We start from the raw sequence: 24,840 nt of genomic DNA on the forward strand, positions 1-24,840 counted from the left end.
AAAAGAAAAGCAGAACTTTTTATAAATGCAATTAAATTAAGGTATTAGAAAACCAGGACTGATGCTAGAAAGCTAGGAATCTGTAGACAGAGTCTTTAGATTTCAATTAATGCATTTATTTTCATGCAAAATTTGTCAAAGTGTTTCTGTTACTATATATGGATCCTGAGCACTATGAATGCAGCAAGTTCATGAAAGAGGTTTTTGATGCCTTCCCCTTCCTGCCGTAGCTCTCTCCACTTGCACCCCCTCCCAAGCCAAACAACTTGCAATGCAGCACAGGGGAATTGGGAATATGAACTGAGTGAAAGCTAGTACAAGAATGTGCGCGTAGGGAATTTATATCCATTTTCCTTTCCTGTTACAGCCCCTGCCCAAGCATCCCATGTTGCTCCCAAAGACTTCTCAACCTTTAGGGGTGGCTTTTGCAGGGAGTCTAAGGCTGCAGCAAAAAGCCTGAAGATTATGTCTACAAGCTTGCTCTCGAAAGTGACAGATGAGAAACATCCTATCCATATCACCGTGGCTTTTCACTGGATAACTACTGAAAATAAGTACTAAAGAATCATCTATTAGAATTCTTAATTACTGCTAAAACCTCAAGGTTATAGCAAATGACTCAAGAAAAAGGGAGAAGGGGGAGAAGGGAAGATAAGCGTGGCTGGAGCCCAGGAGCTAGCAAACAGCTATGCTTTGTTTTATCTTGAGGCTGAAGGCAGAGATAAGGCTGACAAAGCTCTTTAAAAAGTTTGTCCTCTACTACTTCTAAGACATCCTTTTCTTTCAAGTTAAAGGATTTTTTTTTAATTATCACTTGTTAAAAAGAGATTGCACTAGATTAGTTTGGTAATGCAAAGTGACTAAGCAAGCATGAAAAATCTACTTTGTAGATCATTTAACACACACAACACTGCAATTAAAAGCAACAGAAGACATTCATGCAATTAATAAGAATCGCTATGCTTAAGATTTTCTGATAGGTTCTTACACAGTTTGTATGGGGAAATTGATTCTGCTGGGAGAAAGGGAATGATTAGACAACGACATATGCACTCGAACAAACATTTTACTGGCACATGCTGATCTTGCACAAGTAAATGTATGGAGAGCTGCATGGGTGAACTCCACTGACTGACACTTCCTTAGAAATCCTGGTTGACTTCTGGGCCTGGAGATGTTCTGGGCTATTGACAACCGCTGTTAAGTGCCCTCTTTATTTCCACAGACCTTACTCAGTTCTTCGGTTTACTGATGAGTTGGGGTCATGAAGAGGGCTGATATCTTGAGAGCAAGTGGAAAAAAACCCCCTCAAAATAAATATAATTAAACAAAAGTTGGAACTTATTTTGCTTACTCTGGGGCCGTGATGGCAAGCAGGCTCCCTTCTCCAAAATTTTGCATGCAAAAGCTGCCCAGCCAAACTATTCCAATTAGTAAAGGGACTGGTTAATTCTTTCCCTGATTAATACAAACTCAGAACAAATGGTAGCTCACTATGACATTTTTGCAAGTAATTTCGCAGATCAAAATTGTTTGCATCCATCACAACTTTGAACTGTTGAACCAGCTGAGGCTCTCTCAGTGTTATGAGACCACTGTCGAGTCAAAATTGCTCACATGAATTTCAGTAACTGCAGCAAGTTGCTCAGAGAAGTCCAGCTAAAAACCTGGTGCTTAACCCTTACACATACTGGATTATTAAACATAGCCAAAGAGATGACCTACTGTCCAAGAGACAGTAAATGGTAAAGGAGAGAATGGAGACAGTTTGCGAAACCTCTTCCTGAAAAAGTCTCCCCTGAACCCTAAAGAATTGCTTAGAGGCAACTGTCACCCTTTTTAGGCACAGCACTGAAATAACCCATATCAACCTAGCTTCAGGGCTATATTTAGAACTGAAGCTTCCTGGCTTGCCCTGATATATGACATTTCTCAGGCAAAAAGATTAGAGAGAGTGTTCCAGCTGATCCTCCTGCCTGCTTACAATACCATTCAACATGGTATCCTTTAGAACAAGCTAGCAGGGAACAAGGCTCTGGTGGTTTTGCTTCTATCTGGCTGATCTATACCAATCACTGGGAACTACTTGAACCCATGGCTTTGAGCTGTACGATTATGCAGGACCCTACAGAGATGTTGAAAAAGACAGGTAAAATAAAGCTACTTGGGGATACTGTCAGGGAATATGGAGGAGGGTGACACTAACATGTAGATGACAACCAACTCTACTTTTTCACATGCTTCAAGTGAGGCTATTGCCTGGTGGCAGTAATGGTCTGGATAAGGGTTAATAAACCAAAATTCAATGAAGATGACATAGGTACTGTTAGTCAATAACACATTTATTACATTGCATTAGCCAATGATGGATCATGGAGTTTACTTTCCCTGAGAAGATTTGCAGGTTCACACCTTGAGGCATTGCTGTAGACGCTCCTTTATAGGTAAGAGTAGGAGGCGTTTTGGGGATTCTTCACTACTTTGAAACTTTTCTTGAGAGCAGGTAACTCTGCTCTAGTCTTTCCCCCAATTTCCATAATTCTAAGCTCACTATACTATTGCTTCACAATATAACCATAAAAATAATTTAATTAGTGACTTATTCCATGCAAGAATCTATAATACTGTTTCCTACTGGTACATAACAATAGGCTTGGGTCCAGAACATCATTTCCATGGGCAAAAGGCTATCCTCCCACAGAGTATGCTTTGTCACCTCCCCTCTTCTGCTGGAACTCCAAATGTCCGCAAACGCTACTCTTGGGCACCATGGCAGCCCAACTGTGCTCTGTGGGCACATGTCCTCACATCCACTGAAACACCACACTGGATCCTGGCCAGTATGTGAAAATTGCTTCACGGTTTTATCTCAATTCATACTGAGCTACTACCAAGTTACAGAACACAGTTTTATAGCAGAATGCTTCATGCTCGGTTAGTAATTTCTGCTTACTTATCATTAGAGATGAGCACGAAATGAACCACGGAACAAAATTCCGTACGGAATGGCTGGTTTGTTTGCACCGAAACATGGGTTCCGTGGGAACGTGTATTTACAGAACAAACACATTTTTCCAGCCGTTTCGTGCCCGGGTTCGGAGTTTCACAGACCGCATGCCAGGTTCAGCCCATCCGAGAAAAGGAAGTTTTCAGGAGCAGAAAGTGTATTCGCTGCATGAAACTGTAAATTTCTACGTTTTCTGTCCTTCATCTCTAGAATATAACTGGTGGTAGTGGAAAACACTGTTAAGTTGTATTCAACTCATAGCAATCCCTGCTGGGTTTTTCAAGGAAAGAGATTAACAGAGGTGGGTTGCTATTGCCTGCCTCCACATAGTGACCCTGGTCTTCCTTGGAGGTCTCCCATCCAATTACTAACCAAGGCTGATCCTGCTTAGCTTCTGAGATAGGTCTTGCCTGTGCTATCCAGGTCAGAGTAGAATAACAACATATTCAGTATTTATTATAAAGAGATTTGAATGTTAGCATGCATAACTTAGGTCTTTATAAACTAATTACAGGACATACTGGCGCCTAATGTATTCCTCCAGTACTCCAGCCACTTAAAATGCAAGTGCAGAAATGAATAGACAAGACTTTACACCTCCCAGAAGTGAATTTATTTATGAATAAAAGATAACAATGTCTTCTTGTTTATGTAGAGCTGCTTCTTACTGTTTGTATACATTCTTAGGCTATGAAGCAACTGAACTGTTCTGCCATCTTAAAGGTGGAATCTTGAACAAATATTCCAAGGTCACCCCCCCCCAATGCCATTTTCTTTGAGTGATCATCTGTGTGTTCACACTGATGGGCTTTATATCTATGCAGAGCTTCAATTTGGAAGGCACTGAAGCTAGCACTTAGGCACAAAATCCTCCTCCTCTTAAACCTTACTACATTATTTCGGTACAAAAAATTGTGCAGATATCTTGCAACATTTGAGAAGCAGAGTGAGTATCCATTAGTTTTGTATAAATTGTCACAGATGAAATAATACAACTTTTCTTGAAGCATAGGGCTATCCGCATATCACCTATAAAGATCCTCCTTTAGGGTAATTTTGCCTTAATATTTGTGCTTATAGGAATTCACCTTGCACAACATTTGATATAAAAACATTTTATATAAACTATGTAATATAGTTTTATAGAACTATGGTTGTAGAATAAATATAGAAACACTAGTCTATTATAGTGTATAAATTCATAGTTGAACTGATGGCTGGGTGCTTACAGAAATATCTTATTTATCTAAGATTTATCTACCTAAATCTTCACAATAAATTCAACCTGATCTCTCTTCATGAAGATAAGCCAATCTATAGATCTAGAGTTGAAACCCAAGAAGAATGTCAACAAACTTCATATAAAAACTTTCTTATGTAAATATAACAGATGAAGTGCAAACACAGTGATCTCTTCCTACATATCAGAGAAATTATGTCTATCCATACTGAAGCACAGTTAACAGAAAATATGGAACATTTTCATGCAAGTTTTTCTGTATACTCAATTGTAAATATACCGCAGTGTTATTAAAATGTCACAGAAGATATCTTCCTGTTTTGTTTGACCTTGTCCTACTTGGATTTTAGAATCAAGGATTGATTGTCAATGTTATATTTATTTCTACATGAACTACACTGCTTTCTATTTTTCAGATTTATCATAGGTTGCATGACACATTCTCAAACCAGGGAAAAGAGATCCTTATCTTTGGAAACATAATCCTCCTATATTACTGCCCCAGCTTCCTACAGCTGGTATAATTTTTGCTCAAGCTTGACAGAACTTGCACGAAAAAGTAACTTTATTTTTAAAAAATGAGGCAACTTTGATTTCCAGAGGGAGATAGTGAACAAAAAGAATATTTGACACTGGAGAATGGATCCTAACTAGAAGAAGTATCAGCACACTGAAGTCTGGTAAAATACAGGATGACCTATCTTCTTTTTTAGATATTTATTGTAGCCTGTATTGTTCATGGTGCCAGTTTTCTTGTATTGTATTTAGCTTTTAAATATTTGTGTTTTAGATATTTTAATACGGTTTTAATGTGTGATATTTTCCTTTGTTGTTAGCCGCCCTGAGCCCATTCGCAGGGAGGGCAGGGTATAAATTTGATTAAATGAACAAATAAAGTGATCTAACAAGGCTTAAACAGAATATCCCTTCTTTTTGTTTGCCTTTTACTTCAGCTATTCTTTTCGATTCCAGCTTAGCGAATGTCCATATCATGGCAAACTCCTTCACTCCCAATTCTGATCTTCAGAAATGAGGCATCCCCTAAGAAAAGGCAGGTAAGTATTTGCCTCAGGACAATCCTGCACTCACTGTCACATTGCAGTCATCTGGACTGCAGCAGGAAAATAACTTCAACTGAAACATCCACCACATGTGAACAAAGTGCTGAAGCAGAACATCTGATTATTGTTATTAGAACTAACATATTGCTGTAAAAACGCTTGAGGGTCTGTATAGATGACCATTTGTGGATAATTCTTATTCCACTGTTAACAGCACAAAGCAGAAAGTTATTCATCATCAAATTATAGGTTGCTTGCAGTTTCTCAGTAGCACTGGGGCTTCAACTTATTTATTAAAAAAAAAGTCTATGCAGAGTCCAATTATTCTGTCAGGCCTGCTATCCACAGTAACTCCATATTGTTTTGCAGATGCTTTCTCATGCTGTAGTTTTCCAGTGTTTTCTGTCCACAGGTTCACAGCTGTGTTCCCAGGGACGCAGGGAGGCCTTATCTACCGGGACTAGACATCGACCTTGGAGGAGCATCCCTCACCTTCCCAGGCATCGACTGTAGCCGGGCAATGGGGGGGAAATAGAGGGAGGTTTTGATATATTGCTTTTTGTAACTAACACGTCATTCTCAACAAAGCTTCACTGTCAGCCAGAAGCTTTCATGCCTTTGGATTACTTGTGGACACCTGTACTTTGAATATAATCTTTCAATAAAAAACCTTTGAACCAAGAGACCTTGGATTTCTTGCAGCAAGGGGTGGGAGATGAAATCAGAGTAACTTGAATTCCATAAACTGACGTATTCTTTAGTTACTGCTTATACAAGATTTAAAGTTTCTGCAAGTAAGAAATACTGAGTTGATAGAATGCAATAAAGCATTAGTCTCCAGAACAAGCAATTTTAACACATAAATACAAAACAAAGCCTGTACTAATAAAACAAGACAGAAAAAAATCAACATTCTGTACCATTCATATGCTAAGGAGTAGTTCCACACTTTATTTTCTACCAGCAGCTCTTCCCTAATCTTAAAATTTGCTAGTCCTAATTCAGAAGGTATCCCAGCCTTACCAGATGGCTAGAGATGTAAAATGTTTGGAAGTTTTGAAGCCATGGGAACAGTTTTTTTCCTAGAAAAAAAGGTAGAAATTTGGGGGGGGGATTGAAATATATGCAATACTTACTTACCATCTATCAAACCCAAACCTATTTTGCTGCTTTAACAACATAAAATGCACCATTTATAATTTAGCATCTAAAAGTGTATTAATAGGCATGTTCAGGGCTTTTTTTCTGGGAAAAGAGATGGTGGAACTCAGTGGGTTGCCCTCAGAGAAAATGGTCACATGGCTGGTGGCCCCGCCCCCTGATCTCCAGACGGAGGGGAGTTTAGATTGCCCTCCGCGCCGCTGCTGTGGTGCAGAGGGCAATCTAAACTCCCCTCTGTCTGGAGATCAGGGGGCGCGGCCACCAGCCATGTGACCATTTTCAAGAGGTTCCGGAACTCCATTCCACCTAGTTCCCACTGAAAAAAAGCCCTGGGCATGTTTATGGAACTAAAAATATGACAGTTTTCTACAAGCAACACCATGCAATGCTAAAGCAATTAGTAAGTGCCATGTTAGTGCATTTCAAAAGAAAAAAAATCATATGAGTTTTTCAGGGTTCTCTTAATTTTGAGGGGGTTGCATTCCCTGTCCTTCATGTATCATAGGGGCTAGATGCAGGCTCTTTCATTTCTAGCAATCCTTTCAGAGAGGAAGGGTTTGAGAAATTAACCTCCCTAAAGTTTCCTTAAGCTTTCAGACTTCCTCAGGTCTTTCCTGGAACAACATTCTAGGATCGTTTCTAGCCTGTATCTAGCCTCTGTGATTTGTCCATGGTTCTGACAGTCTATAGATACTTTCCTAGGTCAGACTGCTTTACTGATTGCCAGCCTAGGGCAGAACAGTTTGTTCAACCTCACTCTGCACAACGGAGGCCTCTACTCAAGAATCAGCTGTGGTGTCCACATCTTCAATTAACAGGGGGAAATGCTGCCCTGCAGGTGCAGCTGCAAGCATGTCAATGTATAGGGTGAAATGTCAGTGAGTCTTCTAAAGTCTGATAGAGACCAGGAGATTCTTCCATTTCAATGGCAAAGTGTCAGCCATATCTGGTGTTACAATCTGAAGATTTCCTGCTTGCCCAATGTTTGCTTATCAGCATGGACAAGTGAGCTAGCCAGCCTGCTTTTTAAAGGTACATCTTTCATGGTGGAATTCCAATAATCTTTGGAGGAAGAGGACGGCAGTAGCCAATATTAACCTTAGCCCAGGTATTGGCCCACAAAGGACATCTGGATTACATTTATCACTACAATAATTCCACAGTGGTAGCTGTATTAATCTGTACCAGCAAAATAAACCTAGAGTCCTAAGGCATCTTATAGACTAACAAAACATATTCAAGCATAATTTTTCATGAGTCAAAGGTCACTATACTGTGAAGGTTGATGCTGAAATAAAGTTTGTTAAGTCTTTAGAGGTGCTACTAGACTCCTGTTTTATTTATCAGTACATCATTTATACACTCATCCTCACTCCCTACTACATAAGGGATTTTCAATATGAAAATCATTCCACAGCTTCAATATGGATTCTCGAGTAAATGAGAACCTATATCACCCACACTGCTGTTTTCTGAGATGTATTACAGGAACCCCAAAATATACAGCTGGGATAGTCTTAAGATTATAATTGGGCCAGGGCTCTAATGAAGCCAATGTCAGGTCCAGTGGATATCTAAACTGTACTGACTCCATTTTCTAATGCTTCTAGTGTTTAAGTGTTTTCTTCCCAGGTGCACCAGTTCCCAGGCAGCATTCCCACCGGAGGAGACTGTTTTGTCTAACACCGTTCCACCAAGCATTGGCCTTGAAGGAGAGCAGCTTCCCAGGACTGAGAGATGTTGTTTTGAGAACTGTGGGGGGAGGCAAATCCAGATGGCTATTGTTACTCTGTACCTCATGCTTTGCCCTTCATTGGTAACAATGATCATGTACCATCCTGAGTCTCCTATTCAGGACAGTGGACTATAATGGACCTTTTCTGCAGTAAAGTTTCCTTATTCAAACAATGGACTCGTGTTTGCTTCTAAAGGGAAACCTGTAGTGAGAGCCTTATCTAGCCACAGTCTGACATTTTGTTACCAATCATGCCTGAGTCGGGCCCAGCGGAATCCAAGGTAGTCCCGGACAGGGATCCTTTGTTCGATCCGTATGCGTCCCCCGACAGTCAAACAGCGCAACCCCAAGAATCTCATGTGCCAGCCGGGGCTGGAGCTTTGACGTCTACACCGCCTCTCATCGACCTCAGCAGTGAGGGGACAAGGCCGACGGCTACCGCTCTCCCCTTGATCTCGCTACCCACCCCGTCGGAGTGGGGAGCCAGACCCCGAGAAACGCGAGAGCGCCGGGCCGGAGGACTACATCCAAGAGTTTCGATGGACGGACGCCGAAGCCTAGAGACTGTCCCTGAGCTGGATAGCAGCCAACCGTGGCTGTTTTGGAACAGGATGGCCGAACAGACGGCCGGGAACACATCTCGCCGCGGCGCCCTGAGTTGGGATTATTCGGAACTTGCTCCATGGAAAGAGCCAACGGAAGTTCCTGAACAAAGTTGGGTGCAAATGCAAAGTCGCACCCATGCTGTAGATTCCGGCATCTTGGCAGTGACGGGCCTAGCCAAAGGAATTCTAGCAGCGAGATCGCGAGTCGATCAAGGAGATCCTCCGCCTTGGGGGCCGTTTTCCCCGGTGAGTACAACCGAGGGAGGTTCCGTGATGGGGCAACCGGGTCCTAGCCGAATGCAACAGTTGGAAGCTAGGCTGATTGATATGGAGGAAAGTTTGGCTCATGCCATTCACCTAATCTCAGCGATGGGGGCAGGGGAGAGAATCTCGCCTGAAGAAATGGCGGTACAAATTGCCACCCTCCAAAGTGTCATGTCCTATCCAGTGGAGGACGCCCCGCAGCAGCCGCTGCCTTCGGGAGAGGAGGAATACTATCCTGGAGAACCGGGAGAGTCGCCCGCGGAACTCCCTAGAAAAGACGAAACCCCGCCGCGCGGGGATACTCCAGCTGAGGCACCTGGGGAGACTCCGACGGAACCCCCTAAATCGGACGGGGATCCATCTCCCGAAGAGACTCCAGTGGAGGAGCCTAGAGAGGGGGAAGAAAGGCCAACCCGTCCAACCGAAACGACAGTGATACCCCCTCCCGCTTCTCCAACGACAGTTCGGCCGGATCAGACGGAAGAACCTCCGGCCCCTTCTGAGGAGGAATTACCGCAACGACCGCTAGAAGTGGTTCCCATTCAACAAACCCCGAGCGCCCCGACGCCACAAGACCAGCCTTTGCGTCCCGGAGACACGACGCCGAGAGGGGCAAGCCCGCGCGGCCCACCACCCATCAGGCCTTCGCCGCTGCGGCCCCTCCCGCTTCGACCGCAACTAACTCCTTTGCAGCAACCGATACGTTTGCCACTTGAGCAGCCCGTAATACCACCTCCGAACCAACCGGTGGGGCCTTCACCGCTACGACCCCACCAACCCGCCCCTCAGCGGCCGGTCATTAACCAGCCGCCCCGGCCACCTCCACCTCAACCGCTACTGCCAGCACCTCCTGTATTGCCACCACCAGCCCGACCGAGATTGCAGCCGCCTGCCCGACCACGACTGCAGCCACCGGCCCAGCCAAGAGCACCACCGCCAGCCCAGCCGAGAGCACCACCGCCAGCCCAGCCGAGGCCGCCACCCCCGGCTCAACCGGTGATGCCGCCGCCAGCGCAACCCGCACCGCTACCACAACCGGGTCCCCCCGTACCTCAAGTACCAGTGATGCTTCCGATGGACTTCTACCCAGCACCGGCTCTGAGGCAAGACCTCCCTATGGGTTGGGTGAAACTGGAAGCTACTTTTGATGGGGATCCCTCCAAACTGGGATTTTTCCTAGTGCAAGTCGTGCAATTCTTCAACCGGTGGGGACACCTCTTCGGCAGCGAGGCCAGTCAAATTGAACATCTCGGCTCCCGCTTACAAGGCAAAGCAGCGGACTGGTATGTAGGACTATACAATATCGGGGCCCCGGAACTTAATACTCTCCAGGGGTTGGTGGATGCTATTCGAGCGCAATATGAAGACCCCCTAGAGGAAACTAGGGCCCGAACAGAATTGCAAGCCATTAAACAGGGCAGCATGTCGGCGAGAGACTATATCACGAAATTCCGACAATTGGCTGCCAAATGCCCTAGGTGTGAGGAGTCCACCAAAATCATTCTGTTCAAGCAAGGACTAAACCCGAGACTTTTGGACAGAGCCCTCATGCAGGACAATCCCCCTACGTTGTTAGGCTGGATCCAACTTGCATGCGAAGTTGAGAATCGCATTTTGGAAGTCCGTTTGGTTGAACAACAACAACAAACGGGACAAAGAAGACCCTTGACTTTACAGAAGGGAGGACGGGGAGCTGGGTACGCCACCCGTGGAGCGAGAGATGCTAGATGGCAACAAGGGCTGTGTTTGCAATGCGGACAAGCCGGTCACTTTGCAGCACAATGCCCCTACCGGCCTGTGCAAAGACCTCCGCTTCAACTACTGCGCCCAACCCTTGCTCCATTTCCTACTCTCCAACGCCCGATTCCCGCACCACGAGCGAACAGAGGCTGCGGCGCTTCCCAAAGGCCCGCCTCAGAGAGAGGGCTAGAAGCGGAAGAAGTTATGGAATACGACCCCGCTTCCCCAAACGCAGAAGTCAATCCAGAAAGCCCCCAGTCGGGAAACGAGATGGATCTGTCGTAAAAGGACCCAAATGACAGATCCGCCCCAAGCCCGTTCCTGCACGGAACCGGCCGCCCGGGTCCATCTTATTCATGCCAGTGACTCTAATCAACCCAGAGAGAAAAAGGCACATCCGAGTGCAAGCCCTTATCGACTCGGGCTGTTCGAGAGACATCATCGCCCCAGCTCTAGTCAATGGACTAGTCTTACCAACTCGGGAATTACAAAATCCAGTAATCTTTGAACAAATGGATGGCACCAATATGAACCCTGTTACCACTGAGACCATCCCAGTGATCACAGGCATGGGACAACATTGGGAAAAGAGGTCTTTTGTCATTAGCTCCACTGCCAAATACCCGTTAATTCTAGGCAGCAAGTGGCTATGTGATCACAATCCCTACATAGACTGGGCCCAAGGATGCATCACCTTCAGTCATGCCAACTGCAAAAATCACCGTTGGAACCAAAACTGGGGCAATGATCCAACTTACACTGAAAAGGCCCTTCTTACTCAAGAAGAAATCAACCAAATACCCGAACCGTATTGGCCTTTTCTAAACGCTTTTTCCGAGGAGGAAGCTGATACTCTACCCCCGCACCGACGAACGGACTGTGCGGTGGAAATTTTACCCGGAGCCTCACTGCCCAAAGGACGACTATATCCCATGAGTCTCCATGAACGAGAAGAGCTCCGGAAATTTATCGACACCAACCTCCAACGAGGGTTCATCCGCCCAGCCAACAGCCCCCACGCCGCTCCGGTTCTTTTTGTGAAAAAAAAAGGATGGGGGACTACGACTGTGCACGGACTTTCGAGGACTCAATGCAGTGTCCACCAACAACGCCTATCCTATACCACTCATCCGAGACCTTCTCAACGTCGTGGCCCAAGGTAAGATCTTTACAAAATTAGACTTAAAAGATGCTTACTTCCACGTCCGTATCAAGGCAGGGGATGAGTGGAAAACCGCATTTAATACGCCCCTTGGACAATATGAATACCTAGTTATGCCTTTTGGATTGACGGGAGCCCCGTCTGTATTTATGTCCATGATAAACGAAGTTCTGCACGAATTTCTGTACAAAGGGGTGGTGGTGTACCTTGATGATGTCTTAATTTATTCAGACACAGAGGAAGAACATATTCAAATGGTACAAAAGGTCCTGGCCACCTTGATGAATAATAAACTGCCCATCAAGTTGTCCAAATGTGAATTCCATAAAACCGAACTCACTTACCTTGGGTATTGCATCTCCCAAGAGGGTTTAAAAATGGATCCAACCAAAATACAAGCGATTCAAGAATGGCAAACACCCACCACCCGTAAAGAACTACAATCCTTCCTGGGTTTTGCCAACTTCTATAGAGACTTTATAGCAAATTTCGCCCGAATCACGCTCCCCTTAACAGAATTGTTGAAAACAAAAGATAAAGGGGACCAAGCTAAAAAACCCGCCTCCAAACTACCATGGACCTCCGATTGCCAAACTGCTTTCGGATGCCTGAAAAAACAATTTGTAACGGAACCCATCCTCTCCCACCCCAACGAACAGTCCCCTTTCGTAGTGCAAGTCGACGCCAGCGATACGGCAATAGGGGGAGTTTTACTGAAGAAGGGGGAGGATGGAAAGTTGCGGCCTTGTGCGTTCTTGTCTAGAAAATTTTCGGAGGCAGAAAGGAATTGGAATGTGTGGGAGAAGGAAGCTTTTGCAGTAAAAGCGGCCCTTACTAATTGGAGACATTGGCTGGAGGGGGCGCAATACCCCTTCGAGGTCTGGACAGATCATAAAAATCTGGAGGCCCTCCGAAGCCCACGTAGACTGAATGCCAAGCAATTGCGATGGGCGGAATTCTTTTCCAAATTCAACTTCACTCTAAATTATCTCCCGGGCAAAACTAACTTTTTGGCGGACGCCCTATCGCGCATGCCCCAACACAAGAGCAAACGGGAGGAGACTGTCGACACGGTCTTCTCGCCTACGCAACTTGGGGGCGTGGTGACTACTCGCAGTCGAGCCAAACAGCCCCTCCCGGCCAACCAGGAGTGGAAATCGAAACTTAAAGCTGAGGTGGAAAAGGAGGGGGATAAGGCTCCGCGAAACAAACTGGTCCAATCCCCACAGGGGGATTGGCTAGCTGGAAGCAAGTTTTATGTCCCAGACAGCCTCAGGCTGGAGGTCTTGCAGCGCTGTCATGATGCTCCCACTGCTGGTCATTATGGGTATCTGAAAACATTGCATCTAATCCAAAGGCAGTTCTGGTGGCCGGGCACGCGCAAAGACATTTCCCAATATGTTAGTTCCTGCCCCATTTGCCTCAGCGCAAAAACCAGGAAAGGAAAACCTCCGGGTCTCCTTCAACCGTTGGAAACGCCCAACAAACCTTGGGAAATAATATCTATGGACTTTATCACTGATCTACCTATTTCAAAAGGACATAATTGCATTTTAGTCGTGGTAGATCTGTTCTCCAAACAAGCTCATTTTATCCCCTGTACTGCTATACCCACCGCTCGAAAACTAGCAGATTTATTTTTAAAACATCGTAAAATTACATTCTTTTCCGTCCAAGGTGATTTCGGATCGCGGCGGACAGTTTGTTGCCAACTTCTGGCGGGAGCTTTTGAGAATGTTGAATATTGAGCAAGGCATCAGCTCAAGCCACCACCCACAAACCGACGGACAATCCGAAAAAACAAACCAGATACTAGAACAATTTCTTCGTTGCTACATTAATTTCCAACAAGATAATTGGGTGGACCTTCTCCCTCTGGCCGAATTCTCCTATAACAACAGTGTACACGCTTCAACTGGAGAGGCCCCTTTCAAAATTGTCTACGGAGCTCACTTCAATCCCTTCCCGTTGGACACTCCCCCTCTCCATTCCTCTAATTTGCCAGATGTATCTTCGTGGTGGGGGGAGGCGGCGCAACAATGGACGCTTATTAAGAAACATCTTGAAAAAGCCAAACTGGATTACAAAAAGTACGCAGATCGCCATCGTGTGGCCGAATGGGATTTACAACCTGGAGATCATGTGTATATTTCCACAAAGAACCTGAAACTAGCTCAGACAAGCCGCAAACTCGCTCTAAAATTCCTGGGACCTTTCCCTGTGCGCAAAGTAATAAATAAAGTGACTGTTGCGGTAACTTTGCCTAAGAACTTACGCCATGTTCATGATACGTTCCATGTCAGTCTTTTAAAGAGAGCTCCCACCGATGACAAATGGCACATCAAAGCTCCACCCATTCCAACTTTAATTGACGACCAAATACACTATGAGGTACAACAAATTTTGGACTCTAAACTCAAACGAAATCAGCTTTTTTACCTCATTAGATGGAAGGACTTTGATTCTGGTTATGATGAGTGGGTGAACTCTGTACATGTTCATGCTCCTAGATTAACCAAAGCTTTTCATACTCGCTACCCATATAAACCAGGGGGGGATCTGTTTTAAGGGGGGCAGAATGTCAGGTCCAGTGGATATCTAAACTGTACTGACTCCATTTTCTAATGCTTCTAGTGTTTAAGTGTTTTCTTCCCAGGTGCACCAGTTCCCAGGCAGCATTCCCACCGGAGGAGACTGTTTTGTCTAACACCGTTCCACCAAGCATTGGCCTTGAAGGAGAGCAGCTTCCCAGGACTGAGAGATGTTGTTTTGAGAACTGTGGGGGGAGGCAAATCCAGATGGCTATTGTTACTCTGTACCTCATGCTTTGCCCTTCATTGGTAACAATGATCATGTACCATCCTGAGTCTCCTATTCAGGACAGTGGACTATAATGGACCTTTTCTGCAGTAAAGTTTCCTTATTCAAACAATGGACTCGTGTTTGCTTCTAAAGGGAAACCTGTAGTGAGAGCCTTATCTAGCCACAGTCTGACAGCCAAAGCATGGTTGCTTGCATTTAAACACAGGCTAAAGGTCCTTTTCTCGACTAAGAAGGAAGGTCTGCTTTATGAGCTAAATCAAGACCAATTCTACTCTCGCTGAATGCAAGAACTAGACAAGAAACTATCTAGTCTTGGCCTACCAAGGGATGATATATTGAGACTCAGGAGAAGTGAATGTTTACTAATTATCAAGAAATGCATAACAGATCTAGATTACTCTAGCTCAGTTATACAAGCTCAGAGAATATGCTCCACCCAGTTCTTTGGCATCCTTCCACCTCCAACCATTTCAGTCTACACTAAACCCCTAATAGTTCCTCATTATTGTAGAGCATTTATACTCGCACACCTGAACACTGCTCCCTCAGCAGTTCTATATGGGAGATATCATAATTTACCCTACTCCGATAGACTCTGCCAATGTATTTTGGAAAAGGCTGACTATCCAAAATGATATTGGAATGCCCCCATTATAAATTTTATTGCAAATTATGGATTGCCCCTATTTTAACTAAATTATCTTCCACTGTATCAAAAGATAATATTACCCTATCTGTTGATGGATAGAGACCTACGACTACACTGGCTAGGGCCAAGTATCTCACCACTATATTTTCCTTACAGAAATAAAGACTCCTTTTCTGTTGCTCAAGATAATTGGATCAAAGGAGCATGAAAGAAAAGGAAAGGCATTCCTCCTCACTCCATCCACATAAGACAATGAAATTTTAAAAATGCATTATAAAAAGAATGAAGCAGGTTTATTTTTTACAAGCCAAGTATATTAAGCATATTATTAAATATATTAAGAAATCAAAACAGCATTAAAGTATTAATCCCAATGTCACAAAAATGGAATGATAATACATGGATTGTTCAGCTCAGAAATACTGTTATATAAAAAGATCTGCTTGAGATATAACAGTAGGCTATTCTAAAACAATAAGAACTGGTATTATTAAGCATGAACTACACAAGTATGCCATAGACTGGAGAATCCTAACAAACAAAAGACAATATGAAACTATTCAAAGCTTTCCAAATTTAAATTCAGGAATAAGAAGGCTCAAGAAAATTTATATCCACTTCTTTACATTAGTTAAAATTAAATCTCAACAGCAAACGTTAGAATGTGTTGAAATGAAATCCAACCGTATTTATCAAGACAGGACAGGCTGATTAATCACCCCAATACCGGTGCTAATAATCAATAAAAGTTTACCATGCTGTCTATTGCCTCTAGAACATGCCTATAAACACACAAAATGCCCCAGGCCATGCAGGTAGTTATGCATTACGTGTGTTGTGAATATTTTATATATAAAATTTGTTTCCTACTTTAGCATACACACAAAATTAAGCATTGTTTTCACCCTTTTAGGGTGAAATTAGTATACAGATTACTAATAATCTATAATATTTGGGGGAGGGGGTTCCTTTTTAAAAAAAATTTACACATCAGTTTTTCTAAGATTTCCGGAATCTGCACATTAACAATCCTGGAACAAAAAGAAAAACTCCAAAAAATGCCACCTGTTTGATTTTAAATTCTCCTACAAGGCACGCAAGAACAGTGCAAACCTCATGAAAGCAAAGTGCCATCTGGAACGTCTTTAGACAATCCTTTGCCACTAGAAGCTAAAAAGCTACTGATGTATCCTTAAAGCAATGGTGCTGTCCAGCAATCAGCCTGGCATTTAACCATTATGTGATGTCTTCCCATAACCTAGAGGGATGTGGTTAGTGCTTTATCACAGAACAAATGCAGCATGCAAACAAATTACTCTGTAGCTCACCTCTTTATCCATACTTTCTAAATCCTCTTTACACAGAGTGTACAGAGGCATTGTCTCAGACATACTTGGCTGGCGTTTCCGTTTAGATGGACCTACTTCTTCATTGTCACTTGCAGGCATCTCCTCTTCATCAAAAAGCTGTTGCTGATGTGGCTGAACAACTCTGAAAAGTTTCAAAAACCTTGAATTACAAAACGCTGTTTCAAATTAAATAGAAATGATCAGATTCAACATGGAATACAGAACCATTTCAAAACTAGTTGATGGGTAAAAAGGATTACCTTTATTAATCATACTACGCAACTGGGATTTTCTTCTCACACATAAGCACTTCAAAAGAGCTCAGAATGGAAAGTCATTGCTTTGTCAATTAGATATGCAAGCTGAATAATTCACCCATGATTCTCCCCTTATAATTTATTCCACCAAGGTCAGAACAAGCAAAGTCTGTGAACCTGCCCACTTTTGAAGTAGACCCAGATTTAAAAGCTAGGGGATTCAAAACTCAGAACAAAAATCTTCACAGGATATTCTGAAGAGTTTGTGTGTTATGGGTTTCCTCCCTTATACCTGTGAGTTTCAAAAACAAAGCCTATGGCTTTTCTAAAGTAGTGGACCCAATTTTTCCATAGCATAGTAAAACTACATGACCATAAAGTATAACATAAATTTAGACCCACTTTATCTTTTGGATGATACATGGCAAATTGTAAGGTAAAGAATACAGAAAATACTTTGAATAAAATGTAACTAAAATCGAATATTGAACAGCCTTAGTTCAACAACGTTCTTTAACATATGGCAAGACTCCACTCCACATAAAGCTGCAGATCAGCAGCTTTGATACAACTTTGGGCATATAGAGATATCCTCTGCCATCTCTTATATCAAAGCAAAACTGCAAGCACAGTAAGAAATCTTTATTTTATTCTCTCTGCTCTTGCGACTAGACTTGAGCATCAGCAATGAAAAAATAAAGCAATAATAATAATAATAATATAAATAATAATAATAATAGCAACAAATAATAGTGACAAATATAACCCTTACAGCTAAAACACCGGGTTGTCCAGATCTGGCTATCTGTCAGATTTAATTACACAGGAGAAAAATTTGGCTACTGCCAAAGTAGTGTTATAATCACTTCCAGCCAATAAAGTCTGTGACATTATGTTGAACTGGGACACAAATTAGATCCTTTAAAAAGGGAGAAACAAACGTAGTTCTATACCTATGGAATTCTGGACAGTCCAGTAGACAATGGAGCACAGTTACAGAGTCTTATCTGCTAATGGTAAAAAAAAGGTCAAGGTAGTTCCCTGTGCAAGCACCAAGTCATTGCTGACCCACAGGAGGACGTCGCATCACGACGTTTTCTTGGCAGACTTTTTATGGGGTTGTTTGCCATTGCCTTCCCCAGTCATCTACACTTTACTCGCAGGAAACTGGGTACTCATTTTACCGACCTTGGAAGGATGGAAGGCTGAGTCAACCTTGAGCCAGCTACCTGAACCCGGCTTCCACCAGGATCGAACTCAGGTTGTGAGCAGAGCTCTGACTGCAGTACTACAGCTTACTACTCTGTGCCACGGGGCTGATGGAATCCTTCCAAAACAGCCAGACATTTCCACCGTTGGGACTGAATTAAAACCAGTCAGCATAAAGGCTCATCAATATTTAGGGACCGTCAGGTAGTCGAAATATGCTGGGCTAGTTTTTCAATATGTCAGTCCCGAGGAGAGAGAACAAACTTTATGGGCCCGAATTTTAGTACTGAGGTTATCTAAATCATAAAGACATCTCAAAATCAAATTTCTAGTAAAAGTCAGAGTGAGACAATCAATATCGTTAGGAGAAATCCCCAGCCAATCCAGACGGAAGGTTACCAATTTCTGCCAGATTGTTTTAAAGGCATCCATTCTCAGTAAAATGAGCCCACCCAATCCCGGAGAGACATGAATTAGCTTGAGCCAAAATCTGGAAGCAGATGCCCAGGTGCTTGCCTCTAGGGAGTACACACCTAATTCATGTCTCAGTACAGTTCCTGCCACACAATGTGTTGCTCCCGTGATTATTCAAAGGAATCTAGCAGAAAAGATATCAAGCTGATCGTGGCAACCAGAAATCTAAATTGAGCGCCATATAAGAACTGAGCCCCCAAATTAAAGTTATATATTGAGAGTGCTGCAGATATATACTGGCCTCCTTTAGAAAAGAAAAATCAGGTTATTGCACTAGTCATTCAAACAGCTGTTGGGCCTCCTCAATATGTTGTTTCCATGATGTTATATTGAAAAAGTATTCCTAAGTATCAGATTTGTTTGGTTTAGTGGTTAAGAACAGTGGAATTCTAATCTTGAGAATTGGGTCTGATTCCCCACTCCTCCACTTGAAGCCAACTGGGTGACCTTGGGTCAGTCACAGCTTCCCGGAGCTCTCTCAGCCCCACCCACCTCACAGGGTGTTTGTTGTGGGGATAATAATAGCATACTTTGTAAACCACTGAGTGGGTGTTAAGTTGCCTGAAGAGCAGTATATAAGTTGAATATCGTTGTTTTTGTTAACTTGTTCTAACTTTTGCCCATTAATTTTCCAGTTATAAATTGGAGGTAACTGTCACTTAGTACAAATCAGAACCTTAGACTTATTATTATTGATTTCCAATTTTCCTCCAGTACAGTATTGAAAAAAGAATTTGAGTAAATGCTGGATGCCAACAGGAGTGTGGGGAGAGGAGGAGAGTACTGTCAGCATGTAACAATACAGGAATTTCAACACTGGCTAGGGAAGGAGAGTGATGGTCAGGTGATTTTAACTTTACAAACAAATCATTCATATATAAATTCAATTAAAAAGGAGCCAAAACACATCACTGATGGCCCCCTCTACGCAGCAGGGGTGTGCAATTTGGGTTTTTAACCCGAATTGGGCCTGATTTGGGGTTCCTGAACTGGCCCAATCATTGCTGAGCTGGTTTGGGCATCCCAAAGCAAAACTTCCCAAGCGATTTGTTTCTGCTACAACATTTGCAGTGCCTGGGATATCAAACCAGTTACTATTACTGTCTGGCAAAAGTTGTTTCTTGTTCACCCATAAGTATCTAGAAAGGGTTGGGTTCAGGGCTTTTTTTCTGGGAAAAGAGGTGGTGGAACTCAGTGGGTTGCCCTCGGAGAAAATTGTCACATGGCTGGTGGCCCCGCCCCCTGATCTCCAGACAGAGGGGAGTTTAGATTGCCCTCTGCGCCGCCCAGCGGTGCAGAGGGCAATCTAAACTCCCCTCTGTCTGGAGATCAGGGGGCGGGGCCACCAGCCATGTGAACATTTTCAAGAGGTTCCGGAACTCCGTTCCCCCGCGTTCCTGTTGAAAAAAGGCCCTGGTTGGGTTCAATAGTCCCACAACCTTGTCCAGAATTTTCAGAAGGAATTCCGAGGAAGCTTCCTGATGTATAATACATTTTGAAAGATATAAGGAATCTAAAAAACCAGCCACTTTTCCTTCCACCTCTATTCCATTGGACCAGTCTGTGTTCTGGGCCCTCAGACCAATATTCTGGAAATATTCCCCTGACAAGCCCACCAAGAAAAGTGTAACCAGTAGGTAGTCGCTGCTGAGATAAGGCACCACCTGTAAATTAGCAGCAACAGTGAGTAGTGCATGGGAAATAAGAAAATAATCAATCAAGCTACTCCCTTGAGGGGAGAAAAACATATAGTCTCTAAATTTATCCACTCCCCTTCAGCCATTGAGCACTAACAGATCATGTTCCAATATTAAATTCAGCAACTTCAGTCCTAACTTGTTGATCTTACGGTCTTTAGAGCTTTTATCATAAAAATGGGCAACCTATTACCAAAGGATCTATATTTTCCATCTCTCCTTTCAACAACCAATCCTCATCTTGAGTGCCAATACATGCATTAAATCCCTAGCAATTATTAAGTTAGCCTTAAGATCGACTTAAAAAACTTAAAAAGTTCCCCAGACTAACCCAACAAGGTTTTGGCCTATCATTATTTGAAAAAGGGGGGAGGTAAGTTGACACTACAACAAACGACAGTTCTGGGAGCTCAAGGTATACTGCAAGTGCCAGAGGAGGAAGTTCGAAAACCTGGAGCAACCCATTACAAACCAAGCAGGCAAGGCCAGCTGTACGGTGCTCCCCCTCTCATCCCTTTTTGCGCTTTTAGACAATATGGCAAATATCCTGTAAGGGAGCAACTTTCAAGGCGCCAAGTTTCCTGGAGCAAAATAATGGAGTGCTCGCGTAGAAAAAGTTCAACTTCAGGAATTTAAATTTGGGCCCCTTACCCCTGCAATGTTCAGGGCAACCAACTTGATAGAACTCTCCCACCATTGGATTATAATCTCAGGTTCGGGGCGGGGGGGGGGGGTGAGAGAATACTGCATTGATGCTCTTAAAATTCCCTGAGTTGAAAGTCTGAAGTGGGGTGGAAAAAATTTCAACAGGAATGCGAGTTGTCACTGCTAGGTTTCTACTTTAATTTCCCCAAGTTTACCTGCAGATAATTATTATTCATTTTATCCTGCTCATAAGGAGAAAGGAGGAAAAGGAGGAAAAGAGATTAGCTTTGATCACATCCAGTGCCACTTCATCCGGGCCCTCAATGATCTCCAACTTGGGATCAGGGGCACCAGGAGTGGTTGAGTGCACTCTAACCAGATTCACATACAAAGAGAAACTGATCAAGAACCACACCAAGTCCATATGAAGTTCCTAGTATACTAAGTAATAGTTTGATGATTGTAAACAGAGATGGCTGATGTATGGAGATTTATTAGAATTCTCACAAGGAGACTGTAAATTGAAGACAAGGGAAGATCTAATAGCGAAAGGCTATAAATGTCAATAGTTCTTCTATGCACAATTGCTAGAAAGGTTTAAATCAGATAAAAAATTATGGAGCTTTGACTACGATAAGACAGAGTTTGAAAAAGAGCTTTGTACAAATGATGAATACGTTATTTCCAAAATGTAAACTTGTTCGGGGAGGGCTCCACCATCCCCTGGACGACCGGGCTCCCCTAGGATGAGCCCGCTGCCCCTGGAGCCCCCACAACAACTCACCTGGGGGCCAGCAGCGCTGAAAAGCGTGGGGGGGGGAGAAGCGCGTCCCGCAACCACCGGAAGAGCCCCAGCGGCCGAGAGATGATGGAGCTGCCCAAGCCTGGTGAGGTGGCTCGGGGAAAGAGCCTTGCATGCCGCCAGGCCCCGCCGCGGCCTGGTCCCACCCACCCGGAACGCTGCTGCCTGAGAGCGGGCGGCGAGCGCTGGCAGCAGCGGCAGGGCCCAGCACGCCGAGAGGCAAGCACATCCTCAGAAGAGCTCCGACCCCGCCCACCAACAGAGACGCCCCACGATGCGCAGACGGGGAGGCAGAGCTCAGAGGATAACAGGGCGGGAGGAGCTGGCTCTGGCAGCATGGGGGGGTTAGCAAAGTGGCCACACCTGGCCCAGGTGGTGGGCCTCGCCCTGGGGGCAGGGACTTGGGAGGTGGGGCGGGGCTGGTGATAGGGGGAGGGTATTTAAAGAGGGCTCTGATTCAAGGCCAGGGAGGAGAGACAGGAGGAAGGTCCCTGAAGTTAAGAGACCCACTCCTGGGGCAAGGAGGGAGAGGGGCTGCCACCCCTCCCCCGGCGCAGCCCGAGGCCTTGAGGGGAGCCTTCACCAGGGCGGAAGGTCGAGTGACAGGGGCCGAGCAGGCAGCCTGTGACAGGGGAAGTGAGGTCAGACCCGCCTAGGAGTGCCAGGATGGCCAACGCCCTGCCACCAGCCCACACGGACCCGCCCGGCGCTGACAAAACTTTTGTTGAAATTTGAAACGAAAGAAGAATGTGTGAAAAACTATATGGTAAAATGGGACAAAATTCTTGAGCATAATATAGAAATGGACCAGTGAGAAAATATGTGGGTAAAGGGGCTTAAATTCTGTATTGGTGGTATGTGACTCCTAATAAATTAGCAAAATAATAAATGTGTCTCCTAATAAATTAGCGAAAATCAGTAAAGGTATGTCAAACAAATGTCTTAAAGCAAAAAGTTTTGGGTCACAAATTCATATGATGACACAGAAAATTTTGAAGATCAACATACAATTTAAACTAGAAGCCTTTTTGTTGGGACTAATGGAGACACAGTTGGAAAATAAACATGGTATTCTATTTCTATATTTGACAATGGCAGCTAGGCTTTTAATATGCACAAAAATGGAAAAGTACAGTATTGCCTTCAATGGATGACTAGATTGTGAAAATGATGGAGTTAGCGGAGATGGCTAAACTTACAGCTCTGATCAGAGATAAAACATGGTCTACTTTCCTTGTTAACTGGAAACTCCTTATTGACTTTCTGCATGAGACGAGAAAAAAATCATTTTTTTTTCCATCTCAGCTTCTATTATTTTGGGTTTTTTAAAACCCCTATAGTGTTTTCTTTAGATTTAAGACTTACCACAAAACTAGGAAAATAGATAGGCTTGGATATCTCGATTTTGCTGTTGAATTGTTGGGGGTTAGAAGATAAGATTTCAGTAAGAGTTCTAGAAACTATTTTCAAATTCACACTCAAGGAAATCGTACCTCTAGTCAATACCCTTTTCAGTAGTAAGAAAGGACTGTCATCTCTTGGCATTAAGTAGAATTTTAATGGTTAGTAATTTTACAGCATAAGCCACACCTTTATAGCAAACATCAGGATGTAGAGAATGATGAATTATTTGTCCCTCTCAGCCATTCATGCATTAATTAGGGATTCTCCTATACTAAGACAATATAAGCAGCAAGTCCCTGCATCCAACTAAAGAGAATTACTTTACAAAGCAAAACAAAACCTGGTTCTTCCACATTTACTGGATAAATGTTTCAATTATAAGCTGTACCTCATTTTGTGAAATCATTTTTTCACTGATGAGATTCTAAAACCAAGTTCTGTTACAGAGAAAGCCTCTGATGACTGAACTGTGTTCAGTGAACTGCAAACAGAACTCTCCTCATCAATCAGAATTTTTTAACCTCTCCCGCCTCCTATTCTACCCCACTGTGCCTTTCAAACTCACTGCCCTCAGTTTCTAGGGGACCCCATGAATAGTGCCAGTTGTGCTATGTGGTTCTACAGTAGGAGACAGGAATCAGTGAAAATCTCATCCATCTGCCAACAGAATTCAGGCATTTGACATGATGTGGTATTTTTGTTTTCTGCAAAGCTATTGATTCAGGAATTCTACTTTTGCAATTTTATCTGATGAAACTGATATGTTTCATTAAGATTATTTGTTGGATGGTTGCAGGCAGAGGAAGCACAAGTCTAAGAAAATGCATGCTTTTTGTCCAACTGAAAACTGTCAGCATGCCTCCCCTCCTTCTCTCCAGATACTTTTTTTCTAAAAGTGTGGACTGTTACAACTGGATTTCAGGGATCCTGTAAAATGGATCTGTGCAGGTAACTGACAGGGAGGCTTCATGTCTCATAACACTAACTGCCACTAATCACTTCTGAGTATTTTTCATATGGCACAGGTATTTTAGCTCAAGGAAGTAGGGAGGGAGAGAATCACAGCCAATGCCATGTGTACTACGAACAGATTCCACTAACACTCCACAAGCAAGGTTGAGTAGCAGACGGTCAATGATTCTCTTAAGGAACTTTCATAATGGATGAGAAAACAAAGACAATCTCTATTTTTAGGTTTTGTGAATTGTCTTGCCATTAAGAATATCTAAAGAATGCTGCAGTCCCTGTCTTTAAAACCAACCAAAAAGATACAGACAGACCTTTGGGACTGATTTTGCAGTGAAGCACTCTAGAACTGCAATAAATAAAAAGTAATGTATACTCTTAGGGGTTTTTTTAAAAAAAAGTATCAGTTTCAGGAAGCTGGACAGAAGCCTCAGCATGGGCCTTGCATTGATTCCCACTTGCTTGGAAGTATCTAGGATCCAGGCTGGCCTCTCTTAATGAGAATTTTAGAGCTTCAACAATGCTAACAAAACTGATGGCATAGGGATAGGGTACCTGAAAGAGAGCACCGGGCTCTATAAAAGGAGCCT

The 24,840-nt window shown here is 43.5% G+C and overlaps 1 protein-coding gene across 1 annotated transcript in view; it reads right to left on the reverse strand.

Moving 5' to 3' along the window:
• CTDP1 (CTD phosphatase subunit 1) overlaps positions 1 to 24,840 on the reverse strand; it is a 102,150-nt gene that overhangs the window by 16,343 nt on the left and 60,967 nt on the right. The window contains exon 11 of the mRNA XM_054985603.1: positions 16,776 to 16,938. Within this exon, the coding sequence (XP_054841578.1) occupies positions 16,776 to 16,938 (163 nt within the window). The remainder of the gene's footprint in view (positions 1 to 16,775; positions 16,939 to 24,840) is intronic.

The sequence above is a fragment of the Eublepharis macularius genome, chromosome 7 (genome assembly GCF_028583425.1).
Source record: "Eublepharis macularius isolate TG4126 chromosome 7, MPM_Emac_v1.0, whole genome shotgun sequence".
NCBI lineage: Eukaryota > Metazoa > Chordata > Lepidosauria > Squamata > Eublepharidae > Eublepharis > Eublepharis macularius.